Source organism: Bombus pyrosoma, linkage group LG1, assembly GCF_014825855.1.
Source record: "Bombus pyrosoma isolate SC7728 linkage group LG1, ASM1482585v1, whole genome shotgun sequence".
NCBI lineage: Eukaryota > Metazoa > Arthropoda > Insecta > Hymenoptera > Apidae > Bombus > Bombus pyrosoma.
This window is the reverse complement of record NC_057770.1, coordinates 346,931-373,873: the sequence shown is the minus strand read 5'-3', so window position 1 is coordinate 373,873 and position 26,943 is coordinate 346,931. Positions and strand designations below refer to the sequence as shown.

General features: G+C 44.6%; 2 protein-coding genes across 3 annotated transcripts in view; one reads left to right on the top strand and one right to left on the bottom strand.

Moving 5' to 3' along the window:
- LOC122577854 (hemicentin-1-like) overlaps nucleotides 1-10,133 on the bottom strand; it is a 175,623-nt gene extending 165,490 nt beyond the window's left edge. Inside the window, exon 1 of the mRNA XM_043749569.1 lies at nucleotides 9,943-10,133. The gene's annotated coding sequence lies outside the window, so the exon portion shown is untranslated. The remainder of the gene's footprint in view (nucleotides 1-9,942) is intronic.
- Nucleotides 1-25,652, top strand: part of LOC122577907 (homeobox protein OTX2-like) — a 32,419-nt gene extending 6,767 nt beyond the window's left edge. Inside the window, exons 2-5 of one of the 2 annotated variants that reach the window (XM_043749602.1) lie at nucleotides 6,186-6,493; nucleotides 13,393-13,840; nucleotides 21,021-21,175; nucleotides 24,400-25,652. In XM_043749602.1, coding sequence (XP_043605537.1) covers nucleotides 6,419-6,493; nucleotides 13,393-13,840; nucleotides 21,021-21,175; nucleotides 24,400-25,086 — 1,365 coding nt within the window. In that variant the 5' untranslated portion in view covers nucleotides 6,186-6,418 and the 3' untranslated portion in view covers nucleotides 25,087-25,652. The remainder of the gene's footprint in view (nucleotides 1-6,185; nucleotides 6,494-13,392; nucleotides 13,841-21,020; nucleotides 21,176-24,399) is intronic. The other variant, XM_043749613.1, reaches the window with a different exon arrangement.
- Nucleotides 25,653-26,943: the final 1,291 nt, after the last annotated feature.

Below are 26,943 nucleotides of genomic sequence, written 5' to 3'. Positions count from 1 at the left end.
TGAAAGTTCTCGTACGTTATCGCGTTTCGTTAATTCTGTGACGTGGAAAAATTCTTTGACGTCCCGTTTCGTGGGAACACCGTCGCTGCTACCAATTTAATTTTTCACGGATAAAAGAGAGGCTTGTCCCGGGCAAACCAACCACGTCGGAGCGTCTCGCGGAAAAATCACCGACTACTAATCCTTTGTCCAAGGGGTGAAACGTTCCGTGTGCCGGCGCGTAAAAATCTTCCTTTACGACTCGAATCGTCGAATTATAACGCGGTGCGCAACAACTTTCTTACGAGGTATCTATCGACGGAGAGAAAAGGGAAAAAGAAGAGGAGAGACCATGATCAAGGGAGCGGGGCAGAGAGATCGCGTCGAGCACATTGCGTGAATCCTTAATGCAAAGCGACTACGGGCGACGAACCGTGAGCACCCCGTCTAATGCCTTCTAAAAGCATCCTCCGAAACCCGACGAGAGAAGAGCTGAAACGAGGTTGATGCAGAGGCAGAAGCGGAGACAGTGGCAGAGGCGGAGGCGTAGACGAAGACTAGGACGAAGACGAAGACGAAGACGAAGACGAAGACGAAGACGGAAACGGTTCCTTGGACGAGAGGAAATACGAGGAGCATTAGCAGCGAGAAAATCGGAAGAAAAGAGCGGAGGGAAAATAGAAGCAACTCGAGGAAACGAGAGGATCGAAAAATCTGATAAGCGAGAAATAAGCAGAGACCGACAGAGAATCAGACACCGCGGTGGAAGGACAAACGAGAGTGGCACAATGTTGTAGGGTAATTTGTCGAAGCGTTTTCAAAAAAGAAGAATGGACGAGCCTTCTCCATGGCTTCTCTCAGTTTGTCTTGCTTCGAGCCCAACGAATCGGTGGTTAACCCAGCGATGCAAAACACAACGCCTCGTCCATTAGGGCGCACAGTAGCGTTCTTTTCATTCGCAGCACTGGCGCACACTGCCTGCGCCTGTCGATTTTCAACGTGGCCATATAATTCGACGGTCACGAGAGAACAGGTTAACGTTGCCGAATGTTCGGGCTACCGGATCGATAGGACGAGCTACCTAATAAAGGAGTCATCGCGTTTATCGCTGCGCGTTTAATTAAACGACTCGCTGATTCTCCTCTGCTACGAAATAAATCAAGATTTTTACGACCTTGCGCTCGGTAAATGTAACCGCGTTAAAATATCGTACGGCATGTGACGAGCGGTAATTACGAAACGCGTTCGTTATCGTGATTTTATTTTTCTTTTACATTTGCCGGCATCGGTGGACTCGTTTTGTTCTTGCGGCTTCCTTGCGCATTGACGAACGTTTGTCGAATAGCGTCGAATATAAAACGCGAACGAGATAGTAACCATTCCGATCCACCTAGTCGCGATAAGCGCAGAAACGATGAAAAAGGAAAACGAAAAGTGAGCGGCTGAATGGAGGTGATCGCTCGTGACTGTGATCGTGATTTCGATCGCGCTTTACCTTTAGGACATCTGTCAGCCGTGAGATGGAATTTCAAACAGTTTCCATGGCAAAATAAGCGTGCGGTCTGGTCGTTGATCTCGATACCTGTCCGATCTGGACGTTCAGTTATCAATCAAATTATCAGCGATGGCGTTCAAACGAACGCGTCGTGCCCGTGTGCTTGCTCGTTGCTCACTGTTTGACCGCGTAGAAAGGTTTGTTGTGGGTTAAATTTACGATGGAATAATTAAGGAACCGCCTTACGTATGTCTCTCGACGAGTTTCGAATCAAACCGGTTTCGTAACGATTGAAATTGGGCGTTGCTATCGTCGATAGTTACGCGAACCAAGACTTCGAAACGTGTAATATCGATCGAGAAGTTTTTGGAAACTCGGACAAAAGATACAGAAGAATCTCTAGTTGGAAGATCGCGGTAAAAGCGTCAGAAAAGCGTGTTCTTCGGCGCGAAATCTACGGAACAGACCAGTGGAGATTACGGAGGTTTTTGCGGTTCCTTTAGTGGGAAAACGGTGTAAACTCGAAGGGAGATCCAATCTAGAGGACCTCGCGTCCCTTGACGACCGACGCCTGCGGTGCGAGCCTTCTACTTAGCTCCCTCCCCTTGCTTTCGTAGAACACGCTATCCCCTTTTCCTTGCAGATGGGACAAATGTACCTTTTTGTACTTTGCATCACTTAACGGTTCGTCGAACGTTTTCACGTCCGTCGGTTTTCCGAAATCGCGGCCACAGGCGACCACAACGATGGGGCATGTTGTAAGCACGGGCTACGACATTTCTAAACGCTTTTCAAATCATAGGATCTTTAAGAACAGACGTTTTTTTTTTTTTACCGAATGGAATACCGATGAAATTTACTGCTTGCAACTCGAGCGACAGATTTTCGAACTAGTTGGATCGGAATCTCGCCGAACGGAAAGACGAACATAACGTGCTCTCGTAGGATGAATCTCGCGGTTGGTATTCCTCGGATCGATTAAGATTCCATGAATGAAAGCTCGAAGCCTGAACCAAGTACCGCGAGATCGTTGATAAGCGACGGCGAGAATCGGAATGACACAGGTTTGACAATCCGAACGAGATTACATGCTTTAGGCGGATGTCTAATAGAACAAGGTCGAGTCACCTGATCGAGAGGCATCCTGTCACCTTAAGCAGGAAATATAAATTAATTTAACGCCCTTTAGGGGTAAACGCCGTAACGTGGTTGAGGGTGGACATCCATTCGGTTTTCATTCATCGTTTTGGCAGGACCATAAATCCTACGCCCTTAGCTTCATTGTCCGACCTTACTTTATGTGAACCGGACGCATGCTTTTACCTAGCACGTATATTAATTTTCTGTGCCGGAACGGTACACACCCATTGATGTACTCAATGTTCCGTTCATTGCCCATTTGAAGACTATTTAAGGAGCGCTATTCAGTATACTTCGCACTCCATGATAATTAATCGGTCGTTGTCTTTCCATGGAGAAGAAGTCAAGGTGTACGTATCGGGGATAAAGAGAAAATCGATTTCAACGATAGATATTCGCGGAGAGGAGATGTTCGAGGTTCCATTTGGTGATAAAATCTCTGTATTCTATTAACGTTTCGGGATGGAGCCGGGTATTAGGTAACTTGCTACCAATAAACGAGTCGTTTGCCAGTGATTAACTACGTAGAGAGATAGGAGAATCCCGAGGGGCGGTGAAAAACCCCCCACGTAGGCTTTGCGCAGTCTGTGCGAAGCACCGTTTCCAGTCGACGTTTTCTTTCTCTTTCGTTGGTAGGCCACGATGCTCCGATGGCCGAACATACACGTGGCACGATATATGCTATAGAGAAAAGGGATGTTTAATCCCATTGGGAGTGCTAATCTTTGCGCGCAGGAAACCCCCCGCAAATACCCTATAAACGGCCTTCGCGGTACAATGGCCCCCTGCCACCAACCGTGAAAATAGGCCGCAATGTCAACCCCCGATTCATCTCCCTATCGCGACTGCTCCAGTCGTCGTCGATTCCTTGCAAATTTGTTAACGTCGTTTACGCCTTCGGAACTTTCAACCGGCGGAACATATGCTCCACGAGATCATCCGTTTTCTTTCCTAAATTACATACTTTCGTTCAACGAATCGTTCGGCCGTGATTCACGTAATTTTTCCGCTATGCCTATTACGCCGTATCAAGTTTGGACAAGATTAGAAAGGAAAAAATATCCGTCCCGCCGGGAACGGTCGAACGCGCATCCATGAGCTCGTTCCCGTCAGCTTTCGAGAAACGCGACGCTCCGACAGGTTGACGCGTGAGATGGAATCTGCGCCTACGAGGGACGCCTGCAGAATGTGTTCTACGTGTCGCCGGTGTCAAATGGTTAAAAGACTCGGGATACGCCTGGTCCGGGAACCCGATTGGTAGGACGACCGTCGTGATCGTCCGCTTTACCCTCACGCTTTCGACTTCCGTCGTTCTATAAAACTATCGTGTAAAATAGAGAGAAGAAAAAAAATCAATTTCAGAGAGGGGTGGAGGGCCGCCTCCACCAAAAATTCTCCGCTAGTCTCGGTCTCGTTTGTACCTGTCGCCCTCGCGTTATACGCGCCACCTGGACAGGTGAATCTCGGAATATCGTGCCCTACACGGGTATATTATATCGTATATCCGTGTGGTGTCTGTCGATCGAAACGTCGCGTCACCAACGTGTCACCGGCTGCCGTCGTCTCGCCCCTTTCTTTTCTCCATTTCGTCACTTTTTAGTCCCGTCGCTTTTCATGCATTCGTCTCGCTAGACGCGCGTCCCCGTGTAATACGATAGCAATACAAGAAAGGTCACTTGGGAGCGAGTAGGATACAAAAAGGGAAAAGGGATTTTGCGTTTTTAATATATTTGAACATCGTTCCCTATGTACCGAGACCCTCGTAAAACAGAAAGTTTTAATAGTTTCATAAAACACGAATTTTTGGTAATTCGGTATGTTACTGTATGGCGCATTATCCTATGTTAACAAGAATGCCAACGGGTTTCCGACAGATAATAAAATTAGAAAATTAGAAAATTTGAAGGAATTTCGATAGAAATTCTGTCATGCAATAGCGTTTCAAGTGGTCATAAAATAACCGTAATAGCGACAACATAAAAGCAATCAAATTGTAACTCAATTACCACAGACCATTGACATTTTAATGGGGCTTGAGAGCAAGCCGTTTTGTTCATTTTTACATCCTTCTATTGGTTTACAAATTCTACACGGCAATAAACTTTCTTGAAAAGCTTCGAATTTACAAATTGTGCAATTAATAATTCCAGCAGCCACATATACTTACATACACCCATATCACATATACCTACACCCATATCACATATACCTACATATACTATCTTCCACATTATCTCCATCATTTTTCAGAAGTGAGATTTCTACCCCTATTCGCTTTTTATGATGTTTGGAGGGTAGCTTGTTTATGGCCGTCGAAAAACATAAAGATTTACAGCTTTCTCCTTTCGAATCTACTATATTCTAAAGGGATTAGACGAATATCAGCGCAACGTTTAATTGCAGTTTCTCGGTTTTCTTCGTCGAGGCTTAGCCGAGAAATGGCTTCTGCAGGAAGAAAAGGCATTTGGTCAGATAAGACGGAAGTCGAATCGAATCGACCGATCAACCGCCTTTCTCCGGTGGTCGTGATTTTCGAAAAATGGTCGATCCAAATTTACCGTGAGATCGCCCAGCGGGTGTCTGACGCGATATTCCTCGCACCTACGTAGAGACGCGCACCTGTGCTCGCCGAGAAAGAGAGCGAACGCCCTTGTGCAGGCCCGGAAATTCGAAATTCGCCTAGCTTCTGCCGATTCCACCGACGTTACATACCCCCACATACCCTTCTCGCGTGTATACGTATATACAAGAGACGTAGAATGAGAAAGACGAAGGGCCGGGACACGGTCGCGTTTTCAACGTTACCAATGCAACAATGGAGACTGCGATCCCCGGATCGAGACCGACACAATACGCCGCTGACGTGTTTATATAGCTGCAGAAAGCGAGAGGTTGGGAGAGGCGAGGTATACACGCGAGACCGTGTAATTTAGTTATAGATCAGTTTGTTGCAATTTGGCATTTCGTTTGTACGGGCCCTGTAAACTGTGTTTACCCAGGCTGCGATGATCGACGAGTAAACGAAGTTTGTTTAGGAGCTACGTCGCGCGGGGACCCCTCCGACAAGGCTTGGCCTTTTTCACTGAAACGTAAATCTTTGTAAAAAATGAAACCTTGGTTTTTGTCTATCTGTCTCTTTCTTATTTTTTGATGCGTTGCACATCGATCACGTATATTCCCGAATAACGAAACGTCCTAATTCCGGAGAATCGAGTACCGCGATTAAAAGGATATGATCCTGCGGTAATTCTATTCGGACGATCGTTCGAGTCGATGGTTCCAAACTCAGGCTGCGATTCTTCCAATTTTCCGAGTAACCAAATTTCCGGAAAGTAAGATCGGCGCATAATAATGGACATGGCGTATATTAAGGAATTCTCAAGCGGATCCTTTCAAAGGCGCGGTTATTCGAAGGATCGTCCACTAATAGCGTTAACCCTTATTGACTAAGATATATTTAATCTAGCAGCTAGCCGGTCGAATAATATTTTGTCGTGTATTTGAAAGCAAATAAGTGTGTTCCCGGTAGTCGCGTTAAGATGTCGAAAAATCTTCTGGTTTTGCCAATTAGGTCTTGGTCGAACGGAACTAGCAAAGGGGTAAAGAAGACGATACTGGAACCGTAGGAGACAGACCGTGGTGACAAACAAACAGAAGAAACGAGGACGAACGTAGCCGACGCAGGAAGAAAGACGGTGCAGCTCTTCTTGCTGACTGCGCGCAGAAGAGAACCTAGTTTAACGCGGGCTTTAACCAATTCAATTCATAGGCTCGGGTTAAGCCAGGATTTGTGGCTTAGCACTGATGGTGTTTGCTACCACCACGAGAGATTTAACTGTTTCTGCGGCAAACCGTCCTCGGACCACCGGCCAGGTAGAGGTATGTGTTACATATATGCACGATCGAAACCATCGGTTTTCCACGGCGAATGGAACGAACTGCAACCTGTTTCCTTTGTTTAATCGTCGCTCGAGTATTAAGATTACCTTCGACTGTAGATACCGGATAAATCTTCTATTTAAATCGTAGGAAAAAACGAACAACGGCCGTTGCGTTGCGTATTAAAATATTAGAGTAGAGACTTTTACAAGTTCCAAACGAAAGAGATCAAAATCTCAAATACTTGATATCGAACTATACCTTCTATCGCAACAGTTGTTTGTCCAATTAGGACTACAGCTAGATATCTGAAAGAAAGTAGGTCAAGTTTGGTAAGCATTCTAGGGGCGTGGTTCATGATCATTAACAAAAATGTTATTTTAGGAAGGTCGTTTTTGTTCGCAGAAAGAACATAAAACATACAATACATAAACATAGTTACACTCGTTCGACGAAATTACAGCGAGCGTAAATCTTTGAAGGTTTTTATGCATTCCGTTCACGGGTAACGGGAATTTATACGCAATCGTATTGTTCGTATTACTACGTTTATTATACACGGTATTTCTTATTGTTAGTCCGAGTTTCTCGCTTGACTTGGAAAACTCTGATTACAATTGCACAACGGAATATCATGCTCACCCTCGGATTTTTATTCGCCTTTACTCGATCATAGCAATACTACACTGGTGAATTTCCTTTTTTGTAACAGATGGTCATTAACGAACACTCTGGTTGCGAAAGTTCGACGCAAGAACGAAACAGGGATCGCGTTTGACCAGAAAATTGGAAGTTGAAGTACTATAAATTACTCTTGAAATTATGGCTACTATGTTTCATAGTAGGCCTTGCAATGATGTATATTGGTTTGAGTTTGAGAAATGTCTGGAAAAGCAATTAGTAAAAGAATTAGCAAGGATAGTAACAAGTAAGACAGAACCAATGACCTTCATCCCTATTGTCTATTGAAGGTGTCAATTAACTGAAATATCCTGTACTTATGACCGTACCTGTCCATTGTATATAACGGCTGACGTTGAAAAGAATATTCGATAACGAAGCTACGTTTTAGATAGCCGGGGATTTTTTCCACACGTTCTAAAAAGCATATTTCAGAAATATCCGGTGGCCGGGTTGCATGGCGAAACGCATCGAAGAAAAATATTTGCCCCCTTACAGTGGAACTTGACCGGTGAGGCACACGCAGTGAAAAGGCAAGCAGTTCGGTAGAAGCGAAGGTTGAAGCGGCGGATCGGAGCGGAGTGGAACGCGCGTCGGTGTGCCGTGGCACGCTGGTAAATATGTGCTGCTACGGCATATATGTATCCGCACATAGCAGCCCAGTTGGTCCTCTAATGATGATCTACGGTTAGCTACCGCGCACAGCTTCTATAAACCTCCTAATTTCTCCTCTATAAATTCGTCGAGGAAGCCTGGACCCCTTCCACCGTGGCTCTCTCGTGGTTTTTACTCTTCCGCTGGGATCCCGCGAGCCGACGCGACCGATCGGCCCCATCTCTCTTTCCCACAAGCCGTCGTAAATACGCAACTGTATTTAACGTTCTGTGCGTGTGTTGTTGCCTCCATGCTATCCATGAACCGTTTGTGTGCGGCCTCGCACCGACGCAGATCATTTATTATTTACCGCCGCTTATGTGCCTCTGCGAAGACACTATGTGGGAGAAGAAGGTAGCACGACCAACGTGCACCAACAAATGGGATAAAAGAGAGCGAGGAAGATCTCGGTTCCACGACGGTATTACGACGACGACAAAGCCGAGTGGAGTCGCATTTTTTATACCGACCAACTGAAAAAACATAGTCCGGCTATCAGCGAGTTTGCGATTTTTATTTTTCCCCTCGAGTTAGAGTGTGCCGGTGAAGAATGCGATCGCGCGCTACGTCCACGTGCTTATACGCCACTTATTTTCCATAGCTACAATGAACTCGACCGACGCTCTCCCTCTACGTAACTCGGTATCGACCGATTGATATAGGTATATGAGTGGAATTCGGTGCCAAAGTACGACGCAGGATGGGCGCATCGAAGAAATCCGCGTGTTTATAAACCGGTTACGCGAACGCCATTGGAATTCCAGTGAAAGTAATGATGTCGATGAAGCATGCCACGCGGACCAGCTTTTTACATATCGAATCTAGACGCAAGGTGTTTTCGATGCAGCTATAAAAATTGATTAGCCGTTGATAATTATTTCAATTTTGCTGGATGACGTCATTGGTTAATCTGCATCTCATTGCTCGCTAATTCTACGCTTCCGTAAATCCTAGAAACTCTTCGTAATATATTAACGAGAAGCAGTTACAAAATTTATGATGTCCATAAACTTTCATCGATACAAGATTAAACGTTACTACTTAATATTTTATTTTCGGTATGAAGGTTGCAGCGATCAGCAAATACCAAACAATACTGCAATTAAATTGTAAAACTTCGGTAAATTCACAATACCAACGAAATTAGTTTTCCTACCGTAATTAGTTTTAAGCAAATTAGGGGTAACGCAAAGTATCCGTAAAACTATTGTTAGAACAGGAGCCCCATAAATATTCGTGCACCTCAATATAATTTTTTATTGCAGTCCTGAGACAAAACTTTTCCATGGTGCATATATTCTTTTCTTTTTACACAAAAGGATGAGATCGGTTCAGAAAAACTTAGAAAAGGGGAAGAGAACGGGCCGAGCGTGTTCAAAACTAACGTAAACCCATCGCGTCAAGACCGATTCGATTCCATATATGTGACTATCGTCATCTAGATACTAAAATTTCGATACGAAATGACGATAAAGTACGATCCCTTGTGGCCCAGGAGGGATCGAAGGGCGAATGGTGAAGCTGGAGGAGTGAAAACATCAGGGCGGAGCCTGAACATAGGAGGAGGAATAAAACGCGCAAACTCGATACACGCCGCCCTCTTTCTCTCCCGTTTCTCCTGCTTTACTTTTCAAGCCAACCACCCCATCCGGTTTTCCTCTTTTCACCTTTATATAGATTTTTTACCTAGTCGACCCTTCTTCTTTTCGCTGGGCGAAGCTTGCGCAAACTTGTCTATGTAACCTATCTTCTTCTCGTAAGTCATACTCTGTCGATCTTTTTTCCTATCACTCAACTATACCGCCACTATACTCGATCATCCATAGACGAGTCAATTTCCGATCGTAAAGATGATGAAGGTTATGCGAATCGATTCGGATTGTACGCAAAACATACGTAGAACACGACATGTACATATATATGTAATTATTATATCTCAGCCGGGAGCATAGCAACATCCTACGAATGTCACGATCATTATTTACTATGTTTAATCTCATTTTTTCCCACTATTTACATAGTTGCGAGTATTACTTTCATATTTTGACTCTTAGACGATTTACGTATGGTGTATCGTGGTATTCTGTTATTCTCAAGTGTCTGTGTTTACTTACCTTGTATACAGGACAATAGCGTGATAATGTCAGGGATCGAAGTTCGTTCGCTTCTAATAACCACATTACGATAACATTCGAGACTCGTGCCTTCTTTTGTTCCAATTCGTTAACGCAATCACGAGAAAACCGCACGAAACGCGATTTCTTAACGAAAATGTCGCGAAAACTACCGGACGTAACTATGCACGTAGTGGATTACATCACGCGGCGGCCATTTTTCGTATTTCTGTTTTCCCGCGAAATTTTGAATGCCCATTGTTACTGTTTATCGGGATAGCTGCAACGTATTATTAGCTATCATTTTGGTTATTCATCGTACGTCAGGTGAGCACATATAACCAGATAATAACTTACAGGTGGTCTAAGGGAGATATAATTGTGGTTAACACGTTTCGAAGAAAATAAGGTTAATGTTTGCTACAATAGAGACATTAAAGTGTTTGTTTTATTTATAAAAGTCATATAAAGGCGAATTCTATTTAAGGAATTGGGGAAGAATTATTTACAAATGCCACCAATGTTGTCGACATATAGCGTATTTCAAATTGCTGCAAGCTATATATTGTCAAGTGAATTTGAAAATATTGAAATCTTATTAATTAAATCAATATAATTACTGGTATACAACAGTTGCTTCATTATGTTTTGTTGAAAATGTTAATGTTCATAATTGGCAGTGGATTTTCAAACACATTTGAAACAAATGGAAATCTAATGTCGTCGAAAGGAAGCTCTACATAGATTCAGAAGCGTAGGCATAGAAATTTTTCACGATCGGAACAATCTTGTAAATAATTTTCCACACTACGTTCATTATTTCGCTAATTGAAAAATTTAAATAGGTATGTAATTCCGGCATAGAATGTTTAAGAATGGGTAAGAATAGATAAAGATAAAAGGAGTAACAATGGGTAAGGATAGAAACCGTGTGTCCCATATACTGTTAAAACTCAAGTTCTCAGGTATACAACGGTATTAACAGTATGTATTCTTTAAGACTGGTCGCTGACGTACTGTAATGTTTGTCGTGCTTAGTTTATAGACAAGAAGCGTTAGCAGACAATGTTCAGGTGAAATAGACAGCTCCTGCCGGGTTTTTCCAAAGTACTCTGAGCCGCAGAAATTACTGTCCTACAGGGTTTCTTACAAACCATAATCCTGTCATGCCGTTTTGCGGGTTGAGAAAAGGGTCTACGTACAGTCTTATTAATTCTTTGGTAATGGTAAGATGCATTTACAGTGCAGGTAAAAAATGTGTATTTCCATTGTTGACGCCTGCTTCGACGATGCCTCTGAACAGTTTATTCGCAGGACATAGTTGTCAGATATTTCTGAATTTCATTTTAATTATTTCTCCGCGAGCGTGCTAGTAAAAATACTTTACTTATATTTTATTTATTTATATTATATTTTCATTTATATTATATCCATTCAGAATATATTATTTATTTAACTTCTCATTTTACATAATTTATTTATTTACAAGTGTAACGTTGAAACTCGTTGGTTTTACACTTACATACGAACCTACTGTTTGACAAAATAAGATTATTTTTATTGTTCTACTTTAACACTTTCTACGAGTATAGAACATAAAATGAAAACGTAATTTCTTTTTTCATAAGAATTCGTCGGTATATAATGGTACCTGTGTCATGCTATAAAATATTACCAAACGATGCTTTATACCGTTTTCATATTATGATATCGATTCCTACTTGACACGCTGGCTTATCAACGAAGTTATTACGCGATATGCTATAAATTGTGAAGTTACTTGTATATAAATATGCATGGTATGCGCATCGAGACATGTGTGATGCTCGTGCAACGAGTTGCACTAGAGTTCACTATCTCTCACTCAATTTGAGCCTCATCCGCCGTAAGCGGATCGACCAGGCTGGCCTTTTAACGTCGGATAGTCTCGCCTCTCCTGGCTCTAGAGCATAGACGCCTATAACAAACATTATCCGCCATAATGCTCTCGTGTAAACATACCTACCATCGTGCATCATCCTTCTCTCCTCTCCTCTCCTCTCGCCGTTTCATCTTTTTCTGACACATCGTATCTCCCTCTGTCCATGGTCCGTCGACTGGATAAAAACTTGGAAGTTTATTTAGCCGTTTAGCGTCTAGTGGGAAGTTAAGTTTTTCGGATAAGCCGCCACGCTTCCCTTCGTTTCCTTCCGGTTTAGCACGCGTCGTTAATTCACGTTTCATCGTCCCATACCTATTAACTTCGCAGAACCTCTTCGTTTACTAATCCATTTCATACGAATGCAAGCTGTTATATATTTCTCAACGTTTCGTGTAAATTATGTCGCGATAATAGTCATTTTCTATGCCATTTGCTATGCTAGGATTTCCAAGTAACAATGGAAGTAATCGAAGCTCATAGAACAATGATAAGAAACTATAATTAGCCTGTAATTAATGTTCGTCTTGGCAACATTACCTTAGCCCGGAAAAGATTTCTGGTCAGGCCATACGTACGAATAGTTCTATTGTTGCCGGGCCTGTTCCAAAATCCCCACCCCTATTTATGAGGGTGTAGGCCAATAGAAGAGATCCAGGTAGAATCTGGTTAACCACTTAGGGACAGTGAGGGGAGTTAGCTCGTCAGTATACCGAATATTTCTACAAGGCGCGCAGTGTCTCTCTGTACTTGAGCTGGAGCAGTCAGTCGTTAATTCTAATGTGCGTTTTTAAGTTTTAAGGGACGAGCAACATCGAGCGATCGGTTAGTGTCAAGTATAGATTATTATACGGTACAATATGTTTCATATATTGTGTGTTATCAAGCAGTACGAAAGATATTTTATGTTTGGTGCTGTGATATAAAATGACTATAGGACAATACGAGTATCGGATTTTCGTGAATGTGGCAACATAATCAATCTTTAGTGAGTGACATCTAACACGTTACTATATTAAACGTCGCGGTACTAATACATTTTAATAGGACATAGCTTAACGTAATAGATATATTTTGAAAAAAGTTTGTAAATTAAAAGGATTCGAAATACAGTAGAGTTAGTTTCTCGATATTTAAGCATCGATTCAATGACTTCGTGTTTCTTTGTGTTAAAATGAAGAGTAGAACGAGCAATTGTATGTGCCTATTTTCTGGAAAATTGTCGTTCACAACAATAGATATGAGACACAAAAAGAATGCTAATTTCCTTATTGTATCCGGGCACAAAACGAGAAGCACTACCGTCGGTAGCTTACGCACGTTCGCACACGATACGCCATAGAGGTCAAAAGAAACACGAGCATGAAGAACAATTGCTTATTTATTAGAGTTTGATAACTTCGATTAAAAAAAAATAAGACAATGCCATAGCTGGTTTCTGGTGTTTAATGTGTTAACTTAAAGGTGACTTCAACGAAGAGTGGGGTAAGACGGGAAGAATGGATTATAACGCAGCATAATTATCGTTATAGGTGGAGGTATACGAAGGCTACGATAGTGGGCAAAACGTGTCGGCGCCACAAGAACCGACACCGAGCCTATCTGAGAACAACGCCAAGTTACCTTTACAATTGAGCCAGAATAATCGCCGCGAAGAAAACTTCTGGTTGGCGACACAGGAGGTACATCAACAATTAAGGCATTCTGATACGAGGGGCGCAGTGGCGGGTGAACTGGCTTGCCTCGCGGGTTACATGGCGGGGTACCTGAAGGCTACCGGCGCCACTTGCGCTCCGACAAGTAGTCCTCAGTACCATCCCCACAGTCATCCAGCGATGGGAGTCGGCACCCATCCACATCCGCATTCTCATCCGCATCCAGGAGCCCCACACCCAGGACTACCGTCGCCGTTTGCACTCGCTACTCACGGTCATCCGCATCCTCATCCCTTGGAACATGGACTAGCCGCTTTTCCACAAGGTTAGTTACGGTTAATTCATCTTTCTATTCGCATAAACTATCAGAAATTGATATCACACAGATGTAGATCAATGGGTTATCCCAATTATGCTTGCCTTTTACGTTATACGCTTACGTATTTACTTTATATTTACATATTATTATTCTTACAACAATACAAAAAAGCGATAGCGAATTATTGACTTTGTTACAAAAAGATAATATTGCACGACGAAACGTTAATCGCAATAACAAACTGTAAAATTACACGATCGAGATAATCTGAATTAATTAATGATCGTAATCGGTCGTTGAAACGTTCTCCACACGGTCGCATCTAAATATCTAACCCATAATTAATCTAACGAGAGACGATTCAAATCTTGTAGCGACTCCTAAAACTCTGTATTCTACTCATAGGTATCACGGTTAATTACCAGAGACCACCCGATCATCGCTTTACAATTTGCGTATGTTCACGGTGGCGCTATAATACCTATAATTATTAATGTCGCATTCGAATCGCGATCCGTATTGGCGCTATTATTTCTCGCAAGCAATCGTTGAATGGTTGCGGTAGGTAATACAAAACAAGGAATATTGATAACTTGAGACAGGTAAGTGTTAAAGCAGAGTCGTTACAGGTGGCGTTAGCTGTTCTCATTCAAAGACTTTTCTTGAAAAATCGAATTCCATCGTTTGCCCCTTTCCATTTCCTTTCTCTTTAAATTGATAGTTATTTCGATTCTAGTTTGACGAATGAAATAGACATCGGTACCATTTTGTTTACTACCATTCCCATTTTAGGAAAGTGCAAAGTACAGGAGCCTGTAGCCCTTTCTTTGTTCCATCGTCTTAACAGCTTCATTTCCTTCCAAATTTCAAGTACGATTTAAAAGGTCTGCATATTCTTTAAAATCATTGTTCTTTTGCATTTCTTCTTTTCATTTTTGAGACGTAAAGGGAGCATTCGTTCGATCGCGAAACCGAGGATTCGATACGATTAAACGGTTCTTCGATGCAGGCTTTGGTAGCTGCAAACATTTCCTATCGTTTACCCAACTTTTACTCCCTCGATCCCATTGTTCGTTTCTTATATTTCGCCTATCATACGGCCTGTTATCTGCCAGTAAAAGTATTTGGTCTGTCCGCCGTACTAGCCATTATTGATTGCCATGCAAATCGATGCATCGACTGAAGCCCTATGAGGCCAAAGTAAACCCAGGGCTTCTTAACTATAGTCAACGTGCATCATTCTGTGGCAGGCGCTCGACTGCATTTCTTCGTAACTTTGCCTTTAAGACATCGGCCGAATTTTTCATTTCAAAATTCCTCGTATATCGCGAGTACCGAGTCAAATAAATTCTTCGCCGATTTTGCGTATCGGCTTCCAATCCAACGTAGACCAACCTAATCAAAGCGCGATAGAAATTGTAAATTTGCATCCTCGTTGAAGTTCGATCGTTTCGTACGCCGATCGTTGATGGAAACGACTTGCGATGATCTTCGTCGCATCGGAACAAAACGTTCAAAGGCGGAGCATATTTCAATTAGACGCACGAACGTTCTCCTTTTTCTTTCGCGCTTGCACGCGTGTTCGCGTACGTTGAGGAATATACGTGGACGCAGAATTGGCGTACTTCTCTCTTTTTCGCCTTCGTCTTTTTCACGGTGGTTTGAAAGGGGTACGGAGTAACGAAAGAGAAAGAGAGAGTGAGAGGAAGGGAGAGCAGAGGGATTCGAGTCGCGGCAAGAGGGTAGGAGGAAGGGGCTGGAATGCCCCAGCGAAGAAGAGCAGAGAGAACCATGAGAGTAAGCCGCTTATCAGGGTGGCAGCAGGCAGTATAGGTCCAACCAACGCAGATAGGTGGGTTTCCATGGAAACACGGATCTGTCCGTTAGGTCCGTACGTACCCGCGTCCAGCCGCCTATCCGTTGTAGGCGTATCCGCTACACGAAAAGCCGTGGAACGAGAGAGGAACGAACTGAGTGTCCCTCTGTCTATATACGCGTTCGTGCGAAAGAGGCAATCGGTAGAGTCCAGGGTAGAAACAAGGCTCGCGGCTGCGAGAAACGAGCGAATCGGTGACCCGCGCCGAAGAGACGCGTTCTCCCTTTTTATCGTTCCTTTATCAATTAAAAACTAAATATTACAGTCTGATCGCGTTCGTTAAATTCATCGCCGTTCGTCGTGTCGTACCTTGGATTATTTCATCGATCGTAATACCGAATAGTTGCCAAGAATCTTACGAACCGCCCGCAAGTGTAAATTCGCGGTCTTCGTCCTTCCACCCGTCCTTCCGACGTGAATCGGGTTTCTTTTTATTCGGCGAATACATAATGTACGAGCTGGCGCGTTCGTTCTCTCGCTGGGAAATGAAAAATTAAAATGGAAATGAATCTTGCTAAACGACCGTCTGCAACCTTGAGCTACGCGAAGGAGTGGCAAGGAACCGGGATAGAATGTTAAGGTTAGAGCGGTTGTGGCCACGCGTGAAACCACGTATTCGTCGCGTGCGCGAAAAGAGACGGTCCGTGTTGGGTGTTCCGTAGCTCGCTCGAAGAATGTTTGGACGCGTCGAACGACGTTATTTGTTTTATTATGCAATCAGGCGTGGGGTCAGGGCGGGACGAAGGAAAAAAAGTAGTAGCTCCGAGCGGAACGAAGGGTGCCAAAAAGGTGGGGTGTCGAAACGTTGTCGTTAACGCGCCGAGGTTTCGCCCCGATGTACAATGTACAGGGACGCTGCAGGAGCCACCGGGTACGTGGGAATCGCGTCACATGCCTCTCCCTTTTCTCATTCGACGACTACTATTTGTTGTCGCAGAGAAATTGCCCGTCCACTTAACTTCCTCCGCCTCTCGGTGGCATCGGCACGCGTAAACAGACATCCACGCCTCTGATTTCAATCCCACGTCGGAATATAATCAAATGGGAGCCGGGAAACAAAAGTTCGAAAGTTTCGTTCAACGTAAACTCGTCGGTCGGATTGGTCTTCAAAATTTATAGCAGGATAATAGTTTAATCTTTCATCTGGCGGACTGCTGCCAGTTCGATAGAATTTCAATCACTCAATTAGACGTCAGGTTAAGCGTGGCACGTGGCGGCAACACGTGCCTCTATCGTCGTTACGAAGTGGCCACAAAATATCGAGCTAAACAAGCACGCGCCTAAGTATCGGGGAGAAATCGTCGATCAAATACGAAACGATTCGCGTCGTTTGACGCGTGTCGCGAGTAAATTGAGTAGGCGGATGGTATCGTCTTCGATAGAGGAATCTAAATACGGGTCCAGGTCCTAATTGTAGGATAAACACTCGAGTCTGAGTGAAATATCACGTACAGCGATATCGATACGTCAGTCTCTTTTCCGCTTTTGCTCCCTGTTTCTATTCTCTGGAACTTGGTATCGATGGTGTAGGTCGGTGGGCAAAGGTCGGATCATCGTTGATTTCTAACATGTATCTATCCTCCATCGATCGGTTCTCGGCTATTTTCATTTCCATACACTTTTCAAATCGCTAGATAAGTTACCCCGACGATAAGTAGGCAGAACAGAAGAGGAAGCGAATGAAAAAGCCATCGGTTGGTAGATGGTAACACGAAGCTTATCCGATTATTCGCTTGTCCCGGATGTGTGTTGGTATTTCGTTACTTACTTATGCTCGTCTCTGCTAGATTACCAAGTAAGAACGACTAGGAACGAAGGCCACACGCGTTTCGTTCCGTTCGTTCGGTCGAAACTTTGTGTGGTCTTCCGGAGCGCAGATGCTCGGTTTTCGATAACCTTGCACATTTTTTCCCCGATATCGAACTTTTGTCTCCAATATGCTGCCGTTTGACGAAGATATTAACGACTTTAACGACGATCGCGTTGAAGGCGAATCAGGCGGATGCGGTTATCTGCTTTACGCAGCGATTTCACGGAGGTCATGCTGTAAACGCAAAGTCGGCCAAATGTTTTCGTAACTGATGGCCTTTTAGAATTCCGTCTCTCATCGGTAGTGGCACGTGCTATCATCCCACGGTCCCCTGAATAATCCATCCCCCCGCCTACGTTCCGCGCCGTCTAGCGTCCTGTTCGCATTTTAGCTTTTAATTAATTTTCGATTCCCTTCTCGGGCGTATTCACTTTCCTTCGATATTCGTCGGTCATCCCTCTTGATCGTTCACCGATTTGGAATTTTGCTACCGTCGCATCTTGCGCTCTATGAATAGCAAAGTAACCGCTTTGTCGCACTCGGCCAATTTCGATTCCCTTCCGATCTCTCGATGTTTGCGAGTAATTTATGATTCTCCGCGATCTTAACCGTCTTGACGAATGAGTGGTCTCGTGCTAGCCGCTTAATTTATTCAATAATTACGACGAGATTTTCTATTCGATTCTCTGGATCGGGCGATGTAATTGATATTAATTTGCATTTTTCAATTCGATAAGCATCCCGAAGTAACAGCGTCTCGTCTTATCTTGGGTATTTATTATTCAATAACGTGCGCGCATACGCAATCTCGAGACAAACGCCTAGGGAAATTCTACGTTAAGCATAATCACGCCGCGTCCCCTAGACGCGCCATATTTCATCGCATGCATAGTTTTAGATGGTATCGTGGATAGATAAGTAAGCACCGGTCATGTAATTCATACGGTTGACTCGAAACGTGCGTATACTGTGTCCGAGCACGGCGAGGGTAATTCATTAAATTCACAGGTTGCGATTAATTAGTAGCCTTTCGTTACTCCGTGTAATCTCTTATTAGATACGACGCCGAACGATCGTTCTGTACGTTCGAGGAAAAGCTCGATCGATCGAAAAGCATTTTCATTCGGCACCTGCGGCGTGTTCCGATGGTACTCCGCCGGGCGAGACAAATTACTGTAAAATTTTGTTATCGGTTCATTGACTTCCACGGATTCCATTCCGCTCGAGATCTCGAAACACGAAACCCTGTGCCGAGGGAAGGAAGAATCCAATAAACAGAAAACGAATTTGCTATTAGGGTGGCGTCTGATCCTGTTGTGGGCCAATGAGCCAAGGCAACCCTTGTATCAACCCCAGGTTTCGTCTCGCGCTGACGATAATAAATCGAATCATACTTCAGGACGCAGCGAGTGTTTGCCGTCCCATTAGGGCTGCTTAGCTGGCCGCTTTTCGGCAAACCGGCCTATTCGAATTTGCCATCCCTCCCGCCGAAAAACTTTCGCGTCCAATTTCGCGTTCGTGGCAGGATTTTTGTCGGCAAACGGCGAAAGATGTACAATCGACGAAACCGTAGATCGAGCGCAATGGAGGATCCCGACGCTCGAGTTTCGAATCTGTGCTCGCGTAGAATTCAAGCAAACGAAGGGCTTTCCCTCGCGCCCACTCGACGCCGTGTAGAAGCAGGCGGAAGACCATAATCGGAATTCCATTGTCTCGTTGCTGGATAAGGGTCTGGCTTTCACATGGACCGATGTATAGCCGGCAAAGGCCGTCGTTAACGGTAGCGCTAACGCCCACTCGACAATCAAGCATCCTCTCGCTGGATCCGTTCTCCTCTCTTTCGCCAGGAGCCTCATCCCTTCGGTTCAACCTCCGTTGCTCCGATCCGCGCCGCGCCGCACACCCAACGGAACAGGAGATACGGATCATAGATTCAATGATCGCGGGCGTGTCGTGGCCATCGTTGCGACGGTAGCCAACCGGCATGGAATTTTACATTGTGCCCGGCGCAATCTTTCTCGACGATCTACCTGGCTACCATGCTGATAGCCCACTCGACCAGTTCGTTAGCCATTCGATCGCGTGTATGCATCATCGTTCGCGTCATCGTCATCGTCCTTTACTTCGACGTACTGTTGTTACATATCGTTCTTGGCTTAAAGGAACAGTTGCAGGGCCAGCGCGAGAGATACGACCGATACAACCGATGCCCTCTTAGACCTCACACACCACTCCCCTCTCAAGATGGTTCCGCTTCGCTGTCGCTTTTCATCGACGCTTGCTCTTCGCGCTTCTGTTTCTTCCGATTCTTTCCTCTCGAGTTGCTTGGTCGACTTTGTTGGTCGTTGCATATCCAAACACGCGTTCGTTGCATAATTGTTATTTTCAACTATTTGTAGCGTGGTTTCGCGTTCGAGCGTTTAAAGAGGAGAAATATGCAAATTTGTACGACGCATACAATGTCTTCCTCACGCTTGTCTCCTCTTCTCGTCGTAAACCACTCTTCCAACTTGTTTTCGCGGTAGGAGTTGTTGCTTTTAATTCCTCTCTCTTCTTCTTCTTCTTCTTCTTCTACTTCTTCTTCCTCCTCTTCTTTCTTCACCTCTCTCGCGTTCTTCTCTTTGCCCGCTGATGCCTCCGATGCTTTCTCTTTTTACGTATACGATGTCGCGACTTCGTGGTGGTTGTTCGAATTCGCCACGGTTGACTTTACGCGCTGGCACGATCGCTGAGACAAAACTCGAAACTTTCGATCGAACAATCGGTTTACGAGCGACGATTTCAAGAGCAGAGAGGCGGGAGCACGTTGTGATTCGTAGCGGAGGTTTACGAAGTCGAGTCTTAAAAAACTGAGTTTGGTCGATCGCGGAGCATCCTTTCAGGCTGGTATCTCTACCATTCCTTTCTCGACTTTACGATTCAACTTCCAACCGAGAGACACTGGCGAAGCGCAGTTTTCCAGCCTCTTCTTTTTATTGGTTAGAACGTTGTACGTTGGCGTGTTGGATACCATCGTTTTCAGAGAGGCAGCTGGGAACGAACCGCGACTTTGGTCCTCTGGATGGTCGTGTATTCCGGGGTGTACCCCCCACCCCTCCTCGGTCCCCGTTCCGCCGTCCTGACTTGTCCCCCGTCCTCCTCCCTTCGCCACCCCCTGTGACCCCCTCATAAGCGGATTACGTGGGTCCCGGAACGAGCCAAGCGAGGCTCGATGGCACGAGGAAGGTAGAGGAGGGTGGGTCGTAGCGGGGAACTGTTCAAAATTACGCTATCGCGACCTCGCAACGCTTACACCCCTCTGTGCCACCCCCTTTTCTGTCCTCCGGCCTGCGGTACCGATGCCTTACCCTTCCCCAGTTGAACAGCCTCGCGACTCATCTTCGTCCTTTCGACAAGCGTTTCCAATCTACCTTTTTAGCGCACGATCCTCCCGATAGTGTCAAATATTTGAACTGCATGTAATATTCGCTACCGTTGCGATCGTTTGATTTCTGTTTCAGGAATGAATCAACGTAAACAACGCCGAGAAAGGACAACCTTTACCAGAGCACAATTGGACGTGTTAGAGGGGCTTTTCACAAAAACAAGATATCCGGATATCTTTATGCGCGAAGAGGTTGCGCTGAAAATCAATTTGCCCGAATCGCGAGTGCAAGTAAGTTGGGTAAATTCATATTCCTTGTTCCCTCCTCATCGCGAGGGTTACAGGGAAACCGTGGTTGTCAACGAACGTGGAAATCGACGTAGGCGAGTCGAGAAACTCGTCGCGATTTATCCGTCGCGTATAGGTTACGATATCTTACGAGTCACAAAGAACAAGTACGATCTCGGCGGACGATAGCAGCGAGTAGAAGAGGAAGAGGGAACGAGAGTGTTCCGTGCTTCGGCAAGCGTGGACGAGATTTAAGGTATTTACACAACGTGGCGTCGCGCTCTACGCCCCTCCGGTTTCGCCATTGTCCCGGCCGTGGCTGTACATTGATAGATGTGCCGACGAGCTCGTTGACGCTTTTATTGCGGTCCTCGTAACATCTTTATTTCGTGGCGGGATATCCCGAAGTCACGATCGTGACGGGAATATCAGAGCTCGCGAATCCCCCGTCGCGTCTCTCCTCTTCTTTCCTTTCTGCCGCTGGGATCGCCATACGTCGCCATATGTATCGGTGCTCCGATTTATCGCCGTTGTTTAATCACCAGCCTGTATTTCTCGTTCGATTGGAACGCGAACTCGGCAGAGCGTCGTAGCCTCTGTATCTTATAAAATATGGGGATAAGTTACGTGTCATCGAATTCGATGGGGCGACGCGTAAAGTAATCTCGCTACTCGGTGGTACCAACGACCGCCATCGCGAGATGTAGGACAAAGCAAGGAAATTCCGTCTAGCGGAGTTTCCACGAGAAGTTAAGCCCCTGGTGAATGAAGGCGCAACTGCACGTACGTCACGGCAGCACACGTGTGCACCATGTACATTGTAGAGGCGTACCCACGTGAACGAATAATATCCAAGGGGAAAAAGAGAGGTGGATAAGAGATGGAAGGGAGGAGTAGAGGTCGAGGGGTGTGTGGATCTAAAAGTTTCCAATGGAGAAGGAGAAGGAGAAGAGAGAGAGAGAGAGAGAGAGAGAGAGAGAGAGAGACAGACAGGGACAGAGACAGAGACAGAGCTCGACATGGGATAGAGGTGTATATAGGTAGAGGAACACAGAAGCACGATGTATGGAACACAACATATAGTTGATTTGTTCCTGGATTATAGCCCTTCGTTCTATCTCGCTCGCGAGTTTCTATACGCTCGTCTCTGCGAGTGAACGACACAGCTGCGCGCGATGTTTGCTACGTTTGAATGCGCCAGGTCGTTCGTCCATCATTTACGATCGAGGAACGCGTCAAAACGTTATTTTCTCGGTGAAAAAGAGAAGAGCCTACGGCTCCAGAAGCGGTAGTATCCGACAGGAAAAACGATAAACTTCTATTCGCGAACAGGTTTACCTTACAAATTTATACGTATTAAATTCTGCTCGACGATAATCTCGACTATCGTAAAAAATATGTATATCCGGATCTTGAAACGGCTCGTACGATAAATTAAAAATTTTCCTAAGCGTCGTTATCGGCGCGCACGCGAACGTTATCGTGGCAGTATTCTAGCGTTCTCGTGCCCTTACGGTTTAACGCGGTGTCCGTGTCCTTGAACAGACGGATGGACGTTGTTTCGCGTTTCTGCCAACACGGTGTGTGTATAGGCGCGTAACAGCTTCGATATCGTATTAATAGCGCGAATAAGAAAATATATTCGTCATAACCAAACGTCAACGCAGCTGCTCCAGCTCGTGACCAATGGGTTGGTTTTCCGCGTTGGATGCTAACCAGATGGTGATGCAATTTACACCTAGCCGTCGATACACACAGTAGAACTGGCTGTGGTTGCCCCCTGAGGGCTTCCGGATGGCACCACGGCCTGTTGGTTGGTTTTTGGGGTAGCTGCGAGCTCCGGCCGTGTGTTGTTCCTGAGGGGGGTGTCGTTGTGCAAACATCGAGCGATAATGGGCGTTTTCTCTCTCGTTCTTCTTTCCCATCGGCCGTAGATCCATCTCTTCCTCTTCCTCGTTGGCATCGTTTCTCTTACGGTTGATACGCAATATCCACGTTTCACGCGTCTCGAATCTCCGCACCCCATTTGCGAAGGATGTGCCTGCGAAACGAGAATCCGCCTATTGCCTCGACGAATGATAAAACCCGAAACAGTTTCTTTTATCGGTAACATCTCTGGCGCGTTGCGGTCGTTCGAATTTCCGATTTGTTCGCGCTTCGTTAATTTTAACTTTTCAACCCTACTCGACGAAACCGGGGCCTCTATCCTTCCCTCGTTCTCAACTCAGCCAACTAACACGAAATTCATGGCGACTGGAAATCTCCTGTTCGCTTCGGCGAGTCGTGTTCTTCGCAACAACTGTTACAATGCTGTCGATAATAACAACAATGACGGCGGGTCTTGCTTTTAAAGGCACGGGCATAGATTCATAGGATCGCACCCCTGGCCACATTGTGTGCCGGGATTATGGAGGGTGCATGAGGGGGAGTGAAAGGGGGTCCGTGTGCGCGTACTTGCGGCCTACCGGGGGATACTTTTTGTCCGTGTTTGGAACTCGCCTATCTCTAGCTCGGGAAGGAAGAGAGAGCAAGACCTCGCTCTTTTACGAAATTTTCCCACTTTGACGATTTCGTTTAAAGAGTTTGCCTGTTTACATGCGTGCTATTGCAACGTCGCGAGCGCATTTCTCGCAAATTATCGGCGAATTTTTCACGATTTTTTCGCAAACTTTCCGCGAATTTTTTTACGATTTTTTCACGAATTTTTCTCGAATTTTTCACGAGCTTTTCGCGAATTTTTCCACCTTCGCTAACACGATAAAAGCAATTATAGTGTATTCGATACGGTTTGATTAGCGCATGCGTGCCGACAAACATCGGCAACGGGAATCTCGAGGGACACACGTACGCCAAGCTTGAGCGTGTACACTAAAACTAGCGCACGTACGCGTATAAAAGCCCTCCAACTACCCCTGCTCCAGTCCGTTGTTATTGTTGCGATTTAATGAAATGTTACGGCCGTCCGCCCGCGATTACTTTCCCATTGCACCGATTAACTCTCCATTTGTACGGTTCCATCCCTCGTGACAGGATACCTTTTCTTTTCCATGATCCCTCGGGCGATGGTTTCTACGAGACCTTCGGAGACTCCCCACGAAAGATCTGGCTGCGTTCGTCCTTGCCACCCTTCAAAGGATCTTCGTTCGTCGACGATCTGCGATGTTTCAAAGTTTCCCAGACACTTTATTTAACCTAATATCTATCCAAATATCTTTTACTTTGCGTAGGTGTGGTTCAAGAATCGTCGTGCGAAATGTAGACAGCAATTGCAGCAGCAACAGCAGACTTCGCCCTCGAAAGGATCGCCGAGGTCAAATCAGAATCAAAGCAATAGTAGCAATAGCAACAAGATGCCGACGACCTCGTCGGCGTCAACCAGTAGACGCTCATCGCCGGTTTCTCCACCACGCGGGAAAGAGGCACCCGGACCTAATTCGCCTCTCTTATCGACGACGTCGACGTACCCGCGTCTGGGTGTGACGCCAACCGGCGGAAGCGGAGCAAACAGCGCACTAACTACACCTTCTCCGCCGTTGACTCCGGGTGCGAGTCAGTTGCCGCCATCGTCATATCCACCACCGATGAATCAACTTCATCACAGCGAATATGGTTTCGCTTGGAGTTCATCGTCACCCGGCTCGGTGAACCCGAGCCAATGTTACGCTGGGCAGACCTACAATGCCTATCAGAATCCGTATACCGGCGGCGATTACTATCAAACTCAGATCTCGCACGTGCATCACAGCCCGCAAGGAAACTACCATCCTCAATATCACCACAACATGACATTGACGTCTTCTATGTCACACTTGACCAGCCATCATTTAAATCCAACAGGCAGCAACGACATGGCCGCTTCGTCCGAGTCCGATGGTTATATACTATCTGACCAGAAATATCAAGCGATGGTATAGCGGCCAGGTAGAAACTCTGACATCTTTCACCGCACTCAGGAAACTACAGCTACTGGATCCTTTGCCACTTATAATTAGATCGCAAATCTTTATGCAGATATCGTGACACCTCAAAATATCCAAGGTATATACAGGATATATACGAGAAAATTCATTTGTTGTTATTTAACGGCGAAGCAAATTTCTGTCCAGACTCCAAAATAATATCCATTTCTTGCTAAATCTTATCAAATAAATTTTCATAAAGATCCGCGGTCTACTATCGATTGCTATCGAAATATAACGGCAAATAACGTCAAAGCGTTAAAACCTATTTCGGTAATGATTGACAGAGGCACGGATCCTGTTCAGGTTCATTTCCCTGTTTGACAAAAGAACATTCGAATAAGATTAAATTATATAGATCACTTGTTGCATAGGTAAGAGAATTGAAAAACATTGATTGTAATTACCTCTATCTTCATTAATTAATATCTTACAAGACATAATTCATATGCCTGACTTTTGCGGTTATCATTGCGGGAGTAATGTAGAGAAGGAGTAGAATAAAACGACAAAGCTCCCGATGTGTTTGTCTTTTGTTATAATCCTTTGATATTCTCTCGAACCTTCTCGAAGCTACTGTTTCCTTTCAAGAAATGTTGCGGATAGTGCCGATTATAGTGCAAAGTAAAACACTCGGGCACAATTCAAATTAATTACGCAATAAACTGATTCCATGTACGGTCAGAACGAAGGAATCGATTGGTAATTGATTATTGGTAAATTATTTTCGACATTGAGTTTTACACACATTGTTTTAACACATAAAAATGTCTAAATGAATTACTTGTGATTTAAATTTTCATTGGGTGATATAAATATCGATCGATAGCATCGTCACTTCCGTAGTACGTATTCATTGAAGTTTTAAGTTGGGGACGATTTGAGTAAAGATGGTAAGAACAGATAAATAATGATGAACGTCTGAGTGATATACGAAATTAGAGGGTGTTTCGTTATCATTTATCTACGATATCCTTGTCGTAGTTTGTATCGTAATTAACCGAATACCAGGCGATCGAGAACACAAGCACAGAAATCTCTATATCAACTCTATTTACAATCGAAGATGGAAAAGGGCATCCGATCCTGATCTGTTCAATTCGGTTTCATTCGACGCGTGTTCTTATATTTTATCGTGCGAAGCTGAAACGAAGTTCAAACGTTTTTAAAATTGACGCGAGAGTGAAGTTTCCTTTCTTCCATTATGATCGTTTTCTCGGATGGGTTTCCGATCAATTTAATATCTATTTTCACGATTATTTCGTCGCCTCTAAGAATTTAATAGCGCTCGAATTATTTCCAAGGATATAATATATAAGAATCCGGTGTTTCACGATCGATCGTAAGATGGCTATCGTAGTAGGAACATTTTTTCCTAATTTGATAACAGTCGGGAAAAACGAAATAGTGCAATTGCGGTAGCTCGGAGGAGATCGTGCGTGGCCGTTGTTGGTCTCTGGATTCATAAAGCTTATATACGCTTGTTATAATTATTCTATATTTTTTTTTTTATTTTTATCCTTTTCCCTTATTGTAATTTTTAATAGCATCATGGAGTGTACCGAAGCCGAAAAGGTTCGAGAGTGTTAGATAGTGTGCATACCCAACGCTATCCAACTTTATCTGTTCCATTTCGTGACAAGGGAAACTGGTAATAAATTATAGATTGTTTCTTGCAGTTACAGGCAATGTCGGTCTCGATCTGCGAAATATTACTGTATATTCCGTGTATACAGCCCTAATGTATACTGTCGTGAGTTGAAACATAAAATTCATTGAAATAAAAAAGAGAAAAAAATATGAGATATCGAT